General features: G+C 35.5%; 1 protein-coding gene across 2 annotated transcripts in view; it reads right to left on the bottom strand.

Moving 5' to 3' along the window:
- Positions 1 to 12,032, bottom strand: part of RPS6KA5 (ribosomal protein S6 kinase A5) — an 83,149-nt gene that overhangs the window by 49,341 nt on the left and 21,776 nt on the right. Inside the window, exons 3-5 of one of the 2 annotated variants that reach the window (XM_068682960.1) lie at positions 9,665 to 9,883; positions 4,629 to 4,744; positions 3,842 to 3,949 (exon numbers count right to left, since the gene is read on the bottom strand). In XM_068682960.1, coding sequence (XP_068539061.1) covers positions 3,842 to 3,949; positions 4,629 to 4,744; positions 9,665 to 9,883 — 443 coding nt within the window. Of the gene's footprint in view, positions 1 to 3,841; positions 3,950 to 4,628; positions 4,745 to 9,664; positions 9,884 to 12,032 lie in introns of those variants that run through there. The other variant, XM_068682961.1, reaches the window with a different exon arrangement.

Genomic DNA, 12,032 nt, shown 5'->3' with positions numbered 1-12,032 from the left:
ATTTCAATTATCAGACATCTTCGTTTTAATTGGACAATTGTCAAGACTTTTATAATTAAATGCACAGATAACCTAGTAGGTCACTCAAGTGAGATGACAGTTCATACAGCAATAAATCAATGTCAAACCGTTGTCAGTTTCCTCACTGTTCCGTTTCCCTCTGCTCTTGACCACCTCTGTAGTGCTCTGTATATGAACCTTTCCACTTCACTGACCAAAATCCGTAGTGAGTTAACAACCTTTCATCAGTTTTCCTTTAATGAAACCTTTTAGGTTTACATACTAATTTTCCTTCCAGAACAAAGTGCCCACTCAACCAGCTAATAAACTACAACAGCAATTCAACTGCAAAAAGCATTTAACAGTTGCAACTAAATTTGCAACTCTAATGACATTTTCAGGTGCAAAAGCAATAATGTATGTGAACTATTCACAGTACATCATAGAAAGAAGTGCACAGGTACCCAACTGACACGGAATTGCAAAAGCCAGAGAATTCAATCATCCCTTATAAAGAATATCTACATTTCCATCAGTTATTACTAAGGCATTTCTGTTCTGTGTCCCCTCAGAAATATTGTTCAAAGTCCGACAACATTTGTATTTACTACACAATTTCTTTTTATCTGTTTGCCTAAAACACAAAACTTTCAAAACAAGCCTAAACTAAAGCAGATGTGTACCAACAAAGCAGACTTGAGCATTCCTCTTATTCCAGAAATTTTACTTATGGGATCTAACAAGAAAAATGCTAATTGTTATGCATGATCCAATAGATGGTTACTAAAATAATTCAATGAATTCAGATTGTTTTTTCTAAGACAAAGATCTCCATATATACCATTCTAAACTGTTGTATTTCATATAGTTACAGAACCAAAGCTGTCAGAAAAAGAAACTATTAGAAAATGAATTAGCACTTCATCAATAAATATTAAAATGAAAACCAAACCTGATGACTAAGCTAAACTAGTATTAACCAAATCAAAATAACACCAGCATACAAGCAGAACTACGAGATTCAAAGAAGACTAAGCCACAAATGCAAAAGATGAAGATACTACACAAGAAATAAGATGGCAAAAATAAGAAATTGTGTTTTTGCTTTTTTAATTTTTTTTTTAATGGTTCCAAAAAAAATAGGAACACCAACATGATAACATGTGTGCAATGAAAAACTGTTCAAAAACTGTTAGTCCTATTATTATGTTTTTCCAAGATAAATTACTTATTCTAACACCATCTGCAAATAAATTCTACGTCCCAATTAGATATGGACTTAACTGAGATGCACAAAAAGGTAAGGCTAAAGAGTCTCTTTTCCCCATTTTTCACTGAAATTCAGGTGAGAGTTAAAATCAACCTTAATTCACCATGAGACTAAGACAGCAAATGCTACTGCATACTTAAAAGGGACTAATCATTTCAATTTCTCGAGCCCTTACCTAATCCCATTGTCTGGTTAGGCTAGTCAAATTCTTGGTCTTTGTGAAATATTACGTACAGTTCATATCAGAAAACATTTCATACCTAAATACCCTGTGATACTGAGTTATCCTACGTGAAAATTCATTTTTATTCAACTACTTTATTCGGGTCAGATTATTTCTTTTTCTTGTACACAGATGAACATGTATGGACTTTTTAAAAAAAATAAAGCAAAGGAAAAAAACGGACTGCTATTACCCTCTTATAAGATTTATTTTATTTTATTTTTTTTTTTTTAAGAAAAACTGTAAAATGCATAAGCAAAGTTTAAGAACATACATGTTTTAGAGGTCCCAAAAAGACTTACGCAAGCACATCTATTAGATGTAGTAGAGAACTTGCAAGAAGAAGGGTGGATTGGGGAAGCATGAAGAAGGGAATAAAGGAGAACATGCTAGCATGTGCAATACAGTTGCAAGAACATACTCTTTTCTTATCCAACTTGTGTAGTTGTTTAATTTTATTTAAAAGCGCTACCCAAATAGCATGAAAACAGATATAAAGCCATGCAATTATGTAGGCAAAAATTACTGCTTGTAAGCACATCAGTTCAGAAATGTAAATTAACAGGTAACTTTTGTAATGTGAATTTTAATTGTTCTAATGGTAGCTAAATTGTGTACAGAGTACAACATGAAACGTCAGTTTCTACGTGTAAATGGGACAGTCTAATCATGTTCAAGTTCAGTATCTAACTTAAGATGGTAATGCGAAAACTAGTGAAGTACGCGCGATTTCTTCAGTTTTTGAAAGAAAACAATGAAACTGTAGGTAAGTTTCTCCTTAAAAGAGACTAGAAATGTTTAGCTTTTTTGACAGGGAAGATGAAAATAAAATGTTAAGGTGAATGAGGAAAAAAAGTATGGGTAAATGAACAGATTTTGTGGTATATGTCAGAAAAAGCAACATTAGATGACCAAGCAGCAAGACTGCATTATTTTAATGATGACTGGAGGAAGAAGAATCAGGTTCCAAATGTGAGGAAAAGCAGACAGGTATCTCTGATGCTTATGCAAGTCCTCGCTTTTTCTTGCCCTGCTTATAAAGAACATCCTGAAGATGAGCACAGATGAGAAACAAGTATATTTCCTAAAGCCATTTGTTTTGAGACTTAAAGAAGGTCCTGATTTATTATGACAGATTATTATCCTAGGGAAGATTTCTGCCTCATTCAACTTTTACTCAAGGCCTGGAGGACAGTTGCTATTCTCCCCTACGTGTACAGTAATATAACCCAGAGTATTTTTTCTCCTATGCCTCCTGTAGCTTTTCTTATAACTCTGAGCAGGCCCTGCTCTTCTCCCTAGCCACACCTTTTATTGTCCTTCTTTTCTGCTGAAAACCACATCTCTTCGTATTTCCTTGTTGAAAATACACTGGTCTGACATACTGTAGCAAATCCTTTGTCATGCTACTTGATCTTCCTCTTTGTTTTACTCTATAGTTTAAGAGGAATATATTGACACTTTGTATATATTTTAATTAGTTACACACTAATAAAGTAACATTTCCAGTTTCTTAAAATGGTTAAGAACCCCCTGAATCCTACCAGGTTCCATTTGCAATGCAAATATTCCAGAGGAAACTACCGGTTACCTATTTTTAGAAAACCTCTGTTGCTTCTAACAGATTCAAACCTGCAGTCCAGTCCCATATATCAAATCCCTCTGATCCCTAAAGTGAAAGCAAAAAAAAACCTACTTTTTAAATTCTCCAGAAACAAAATCCTCTACAGCTTTCTTTGACTCTCTGAAATCTAAAAGCATATCTGGATATAAAACCTTACCTTAGAAATAACTGACAACTAACGTTAACAGTCAGTAATCGTTATGTTAGGTACTAACTATTCACTTATTTAATGAGAGAAACTTTTATCCTAAAAGCTTGCAATTAAGCTTATCAGAAGTGACACAAATACAGGAGAAAAAGACAAGATAATAATACAAAAATTGTTATTAGCATAAATAAGAGTCATAGCATACCATTTGCCTAGTCACTGCAAAGTATTAGCAGAGAGTTTTAAAAAGGCATCTGAAAATGATAATGTAAGTGGCTTTTCTGACTCCTGTGTATCTCCTCTTTTGCACATAAAGGGCAGCACAAGGGTGTGTGAAGGCATTTCAGGGAAAACTAGAATGGACAAAAATGTCTAGCAACACTGGCAGGCCAAAGACCAATGAACTGAGAACTCGAAACCCTGTAAACAATTACTACTAGATTTTGTTCCACAAAGCAAAAGTTGAGAAGGCATTTTTTCTGCTCTCTCAAATGCTTTTATATTTCCATGAGACAGAATCTGATTTTTTGGTCTTGTTGGATTCTGTCCACCATTAGTGGAGATGCAAATACTCACCTCATCAGTAAGAAACTCCTTACTCAGACCGAAGTCCGTCAGCACCACGTGGCCATCAGAATCGAGGAGAATATTCTCAAGTTTTATATCCCGATATATAATTCCCAACTGCAGACAGAATAAAAGAAAAGCATTGCCAAATCACTGTAACCATATCAAGGAGACACAGAATGCATTTAAATGTAACGCTAACAAAATTCCCATTATTTCAACTGACACTTCAGAGACTGCCCTCAAAAAAGAGAATTTTAAAATGTCTTTGAAGAAATACCTTTGAGAGGCTTGTGAATTCTCAGCAATTAATACACCAGGTAATGCCATAGGACATAATATAACCTTTGCATCTAAAAGTGACTCAATACTTGCCTCTGAAAGCAATTTGCTTGCCTACAGTCATGCCAAAATTTCAAAACTCTGCTGTTTCATTATACACAAAACAAGGAGAACTGAACAACAGTGCAACCCAAACATTCTTCATGTTGACTACAAATTAGGTTTACTGACATGCTCTACCCTTTGACAGAGATTACCAAAAAATAACTATCATGTGTCAATAATACTCTTTGCACTGCAGAAAAAAACATGTAGCCTTATTTTGGTACACATAAATAGACATTTCATTGGAAAGTATTTCTAATTGTACAACTAATATGTCCCAGTGGTAGGTAAAGTTACTCTGAATTTAAGACTACCTAAAAAATATTACTAACTTTATATGATGTGAATACAGTTGATAGTTCCACAAAATCAGCTTGTAGCATCCACTGAAAGGATAAAGTTACTTTACCTTGTGTAGATGTTCAAGAGCCAAAACTATTTCCCCAATATAAATTTGCACCTCATTTTCTGAGAATCTCTCTCTTTGTGAAAGGTGAGTAAACAGTTCTCCTCCATTTATATAGTCTAAAAAGTAGAACAAAGAACCTTGTAATTTCACTTTCTGACAACTTAATTTTCTTACAAAGTAACCATTAATATTGCAGTAAGTTATTTAATAAGATGTTCTGGGATCAGATGCTTTTACTTTATTGCAACTCTGTAATATTTCATCCCATTGTACAATACTCAGTTTCCTTATTAGTGGAGTGATGGAAGAGCATTACCAATTTAAATAAGCAGCAAAATCATAAAGTGAGCCATAAATATCCATAAATTATGAAAGATTAACATTTTTTGCAAAATCAGTCTTTCACTTAATCAGAAAAATAAAAAGAACAGCACACAAATGGTATCTATGAAGTGAGGATTTGTACACCCTTGTGAAATAATTAAGAGCAACAAGCCAGATTGACATTAAAACAGATTATTCAAAAGAACAGACACTAAGTGAAATAATCACCTATGGGCAATTACAAGTTTAACCCTTTGCAAGTGGAACTTATATGGCAAAACTTCCTGAAGGAGGTTATTTCCACACACATTCCCCCACATGAAAACCACACTTTGATTCTTTGCAGGACACAACAGGGTTGTTTTCCCAGTCAGGAAGGGGGAAAAAATAGTTAATACAAGAGTTCCACCGCAACACCAACATTTTAGATACACTGGCAACATACAACAAAGTAGTTCATTTGCATTTGAGGTTTACAATACACAAAGCAGGGAACGTACTCCACAACATCTTATCAATATTTTCTTGAAAACAGTTTCTACAGATCCATGTATTATACCTAAAATTCTTTGAAGCAAAAAGCGTATATACAAGTCACACATACTCTGATCTCTCTACTCTTTTCACAGCTCTCCATTCAGAAAGGAATAATAGCAGAATCAAAGAGGAAAGTAAGGAAGATTCATCTATGTTAGTAAGTATATGAAAACATCAATACTAAATCATAAATAATCCACATTTTACAATTAAAAGTAGTAATAACTTAACCCCATGTGGCAAGTTCTGTTTAGAACTGGTACTCGTATGAAGAAAAATACCTCATTCTTTCAATCCTAGCTTAAAGTCAATCTAAAAACTGGAATTAGCTCCAAATTCTGTATTCTGGAAAACAGACAAATGCAACCGCATGTCTGCACTTGATTCAGATTAAATTACTGCTGCTATGTAATCTGGCAGCACAAGGACTTGTATTAAGTATTGCACCAAAGCTCCAACTCTAAAACCTCTTGAACCTGAAATGACACATTGCTCATTCACCAAGCCCAGCTGGGTAGAACACAGGCAGATGCTGTTTCCCTGAAAATTCAGAAGCCATTCTGAAACGCAGAATTCCAACACTACATCAAAGAAGCAAAGAAGTGATTTACAAGGATTTACATAGTCAGACAAAAAAACATGCAGCAAACCATTTTGTTGTTGTTGTTGCTGTTTGTCAGGGAGGGCACAAAGCCTAAATGAATTATAAAGTAACCTTAGGCCACAATTGTTGTTTTTTGTTTGTTTGTTTCTCTGTTGAAAAGAATGATTAAAAAGAGCAGATAAAAAAAAAAAACACCACGTACTACACAACTTTATTCCCATTTTCTGCTAAAAAAGGAAAGAAAAGGACATTTCTGGAACAATTGTTGCTCTGCAAATGGGCTCATGTAAACTTGTGGAAAAGCAAACACAAAGAACAAAAAAAAACTTAGTTATACATCAGCTTTGAATTTTTTTCACTTTAAACTTCACCTTGATGTTGTATTAGGGTGGGAAGTAAATGCCCACTGTACTATATATTATGTAATGTTCTTCACAGCTACTGGGCTCCCTCCTCTTTGACTCTAATGAGGATATAATCTCAACCTTTTAATTTTCCCTTTGAAAAAAAGGTTCTTCGGGTCTTGTAATTATTCTTGTCACCTATAGTTATCCAAAAATAAACGCACAGAGAAACTTATCAATATCATATATATATGTGAAATATGTATGTAATACATACATACATACTCATATTGTATATGAAATACATAATTTTTTCTAATGGAATCCAATTGATATTGGATTGAGAGCAGCTCTGAAGAGAAAGACCTGGGGATGCTGGTGGATGAGAATCTCAGTGTGAGCCAGCAATGTGTGCTCTCAGAAAGCCAGCCATATCCTGAGCTGCATCCAAAGAAGTAAAGCCAGCAAGGCAAGAGCAGTGATTCTCCCCCTCAGCTCTGCTCTTTTGAGATCCCACCTGGAGTACTGCATTCAGCTCTGGGGCCCCCAGCACAAGAAGGACATGGACCTCTTGGAGTGAGTCCAGAGGAGGGATGTGAGGATGACTGCAGGGCTGGAACATCTCTCCTATGAAGACAGGCTGAGGGAGCTGGGGTTGTTCAGCCTGGAGAAGAGAAGGCTCAGGCGAGACCTTATAGCAGCTTTACAGGACCTAAAGGGGGCTACAGGAAAGCTGGGGAGGGACTCTGTCACGAAGTATAGTGACAGGACAAGGCATAATGACTTTAAACTAAAAAAGGTTAGATTTAGAATAGTAATAAGGAAGAAATTCTTTATGCCCAGGGAAGTTGTGGATGCCCCATCCCTGCAACTGCTCAAGGCCAGGCTGGATGGAGCTTTGAGCAACCTGGTCTGGTAGGAGGTGTTCCTGCCCAGGACAGGGGGGTGGAATTACATGGACTCTAAGGTCCCTTCTAACTCGAACCTTTCTGTGATTCTATGATCTAAACTACATTCTAACCAAAAACTTCTGGATTATTACTATGATGCTTATAATGCATTCTCATTTGTCTCATGCTTCGTCTATTTTTTTATTCCAAATTATTCATCTATAGATTGAATACTACAACAATCAAAGATGAAACCCTCATTATTAAAAGGTTAACATCAAGGAATCACAAAGCTATCAATGTATTTCTAATTTCTGTTTCACCTCTTCAGCATCTTCAAGTCTTTGATACTATTTTATATATTCTTTAGCATCCTTTTCAAAGGTATTTGTGAAAACCCTTACACTTTTGAAATCACATTTTCAAAAGGAATCTAGTGAATACTTCCCTTAATCTTGAGCTTCTCAGGCACGTTTTATCCCATGGTAATATATGAAACTAAGGCACATATATAGAACACCTTCCTACGAATTGACAATCAGTGGGATAAGATTCATACAACATTAATAAAAATTATTAATTCAAAGTTTAAATCAGCTTGTTAATTAAGGTTCACCAAGTGGAAGTTATGAGTTAACAGTAACCAGAAAATTAAAGGACCATTTACTTCTTCAAATAAACCTTACAAAAAAAAAAAATGAAACATGGAAGTCTCGATACTCAAGAGAGAAATGGTTTAACAAAGTTTTGGCAGCAAAAGCTTCCTGAAGCAGCGAGGTTTAAAGCTGCATTTATTACCTTTTTCCAGCTCTCTAAGTACATACTCCTCATTATGAGGAAAAATCCTTGACCCTCCCAAGAAAGCCAGGCCTCTAAAAGGCAGTGCAAACTGGGGAATAAAACGGAAGAAGAAATAACTTCTTAACGTCAGCCTCTTTCCCTAAAACAGTGCTGTCTCAAAAGGGGGGTGGCAGGGGGTGGAAGGTGTTCTATCTTAGTTGAAAACTCAGAGAAAGTTCCTTATCAGTCTCATGCCAAGCTTGCAAATGCTGTAGAAATAGATCTGGTTCTTCACATAAATATGGAAAGCAAAATGGCACGGACAGAAGTAGAACGAAGGAAGTTCTAATAAGCCTTGCTATACAATAGTTCATTATCAGGCATCTTGTGTAAATGGATATTTACGAATGTCACAAGAAGAATTACAAGAAGAATTTACAAAAATAAAGTAATGCACAAAAGCAAGTAACAGATTAGGGCTGAAGAACAATAAGAACTCATTAAACCAAGGCTCCACGATACATGTATATGTACTTCCAGCATCATTTTAGAGCAGGAAATCCAACCAACAACCTGTACATGCCAGTGTCTTAAAGAATTTGCCCAGACATAAAAATGAAGGCACAATCACCTTTAACAGGCCTTGCCCACCCTACTATGAGGGCACCTGTTCAGGCAGAAAGGCCTGACTGAGAGAATCTTTCAGCTTGCAGCAGTTCAGTGATACTAGAACCTACCAATTGGTCAGCGTAGTAGCAGGCAGCCCTGTCCTCTCAAACAGATAGCAACATTTCAAAATACATTTTATTTTTAATGTGATTGGTGTAAGTCATCTTCAGAGTGAAATGTACTATATGTCTGCTCAAGTATTTCTTTCCTATCCCAAGTTGGAAGGGATCCACAAGGACCATCAAGTAAAACTGGCTCCAAGCAGGATCACCCAAAAAATTAAGCTATGTACCTGACAGCATATTTTTTTCTTATTTTCTACCAACTGATCCCAGAAATCAAATTACTTTTGGTCACTCCACCTTACCAACAACCTTTGTGCCACACAAGCAAACACAGCATACAGAGAAAGTAAGGGAATCATTTTAATGCCCATGAAAATTGTTTCAATTATAGTAGCAATTAGTCTGAAATTCTGCAGAAAGCTAATGCAGTATATAATAACAGTTAAAAAAAAAAAAAAGCTGCAAATAAAGATTTCATCTTCTAGGTAAGATCAAGAAAATTTATTTTTAGTAATTTTCCACCTCTGCTTTAGGCAGTTATGACCATATCAGTGACTTGCATGCAAAAGAAAGAAGTATAATATTTTTTTCCCCAAGTCAGAGTAGCACACTGAGGTTCAAACAGGAAAACCACAAAGGCACTGTTGAAGATGAACTGTATTTTACTTCCTATATTCTCCCATACAATCTCCAAACACACAGTACTTAAGACCACATGAAACAAAACTACAAAACATTAAGGAGATAAAAGGATGGATTATATATTTATTTTTTAGATTTTATTTTGTATTAATGTAAGAGTTGAAGCCTGAAAACTACTTACCTAAAATGAGATGAAGCTTTGTATCTGTTTGGAAGGCGTAATGTAATGTGACCAAAAATGGTGATTGCCTAATGTGCTCCAATACTTGTCGTTCTGTCCTTGTGTGCTCAGTTGTTTTGGCTTTTTGAACTATCGTTGCTTTCTTCAGTACTTTCATGGCATACAGTTTTCCAGCATCGTGGCCACTTACTTTCCTTACTAGGAACACTTTTCCATAGGCTTAAGAAAGAAAGAGTGGGGAGAAAAACAGTTATTTACTCATAATACAGGTCTGGCTGACAATGATACTACTGCTGATTATTAACATTACACAGAAATTCTCATTTGGCCCTTATACTCAATTATTCTTTGTTACGCCACATAGTAGTTATTCAGGTTAAAATCTTTCAGGATTTTGTTTCAGACTGACCTTTTCAAAATAAATTTCAACCAAATCAACCCAGCAAGTGAATGCAGCAAGAGTAGAAGAAACAGAGTTTCAGTATTTAACATAAAAGTTAAAATGACTTCTTCCTTTGCAATAACCTAAAAATACCACACATAGAATTTGGCAGGAGTACAGGGGTAAGGGCAATGCTGTTTCTGCCCCCACCCCCCCATTATGCCCATTTTTGTGCAACTTAGCAGCTTTCATTACTGGCTTTACAGCGGTTCCAAAAATCCATTGAAAATCCAATGAATTCTTCCCACCAGTATTTAGAACACAGGGACATTCTGAGGCTCCTGTACTGGGCTTAGGGAGAATAAGCTAGAAGGAACTCTTCAAAAAAGAAGTTTTCTAAACGCAAACAGGAAAAAAAAAGCCACCAAGACCAAAACGCAGGCATTCCAAACTTTTTAGGTAATGAATGTAAGTGTTCTATTGACATATTTTGTTAAAAATATGCTCCACGGTAGAATAATAAGACACATGGACTTTTTTTTTTTTTTTTTAAATGAAAAGCCTCCTATAGGCCAATAAATGACATCTCTATTAGACAAAGCTGTTGGAAGAGTAACAATTAGATTTAGCACATATGTGAACAAGGTAACATGAGAAAGACTCAGTGCTACTTTTGTAGATGGTTATAATTACTTCTATTAATAACTGCTTACAGGAATCACGAGGAAGGAACAATGATATGCTTTACTTATCTAGATTTCCAAAGTACATAACAAGTTCCCTTACAGAAGGGTCTTGAAAATACTAAAAAAAAAAAAAAACAAAACATTGGTTCAAAGAGTAGATTAGCAGACAAAAATCAAAGGTTAAAACCAAACATTCAGCTTTTAAGATGAAAGGAGGACACCACAAGAGTTTGTCCTGCGTGATTCAGTCATATATGAACTACAGTGCGGAAGTTAGTAACTTATCTACTACAACAGAAATCAAAGCTGACTGCTGAAAATTGCAAAAACCATATCAAAATATTAAGTAGCTGAATAATAACATGACAGATAAAATTCCAAGTAAGTAAATGAGTAAGCCGTATGTGGTAAGATAATGATTAATTTTTATACTGTTATAACTGAGAAAAAAAATATCTGGCACGACTATAGACAGTTCTGTAAGAAAACACCCCCAGTGGCTAGAGGTAATCCAAAAAGCAAATAGAAAGTGAGAACTTCAAGGAAAGTATTAAAGTGGAAATATGACACATGCTCAGTCCCTCAGACCTTCAACACAAAACCAAAAACCCCTTCTGCTGTGGTATGAAAGCTTTGTGTGCTCCTATCTCGGGTAATGCATGCCAGCACAGTGCTGCTCTCTTCTGTCCCCAGCTACCCTATCAGGAAGAAAAAAAAAAAAAAAAACACTGCTGGAGAACTATAAAAGATCCAGAAAAGCGTAACAAAGGTTATTCTAATTATGAAGGGAAATGAATGCATAAACTTTTTTTTTTTTAGCCTGACAAAGGTGGAGTACTGAAGAAGATGCCAGAGATTTAAAATCAAAGATCTATATGAAGGTAAGTAAAGAACAATTTTTCGTTATTTCTAAAAATAAAATAATTAAGGTAAAAAAAAATCATCAGGTATTAAAACTAAGAACTACACAACACACAAATATTCAATTAAGCTACAGAACTACTGCTGCATTAGACTGTAAATATCAAAAATGTAGATGAGTTCAAAAAGATGATGTAAGTCCTTGATGGAGAAGAATGTATAGAAACCATTGCTAAACACAGAACCTCTGGCTCAGGTAGACCCCAAACCACAGACTGCTACAAGTGTATTAAGCAAACCATCATCGTATGCATCCTCGTGTTCTTCTAGGGTCTCTTTACAGGTCTCAGAGACAGAGAAGTGAACCGGCTGGGCGCTTTGTATAACCCCTACACGGCCATTGTCTTCACACATCGTTCCTAAAAGGAACACTCAAGTA

The sequence above is a fragment of the Anas acuta genome, chromosome 5 (genome assembly GCF_963932015.1).
Source record: "Anas acuta chromosome 5, bAnaAcu1.1, whole genome shotgun sequence".
Taxonomy (NCBI): domain Eukaryota; kingdom Metazoa; phylum Chordata; class Aves; order Anseriformes; family Anatidae; genus Anas; species Anas acuta.
The sequence above is the reverse complement of the archived record's forward strand: the minus strand, read 5'-3'. Positions and strand labels throughout refer to the sequence as shown.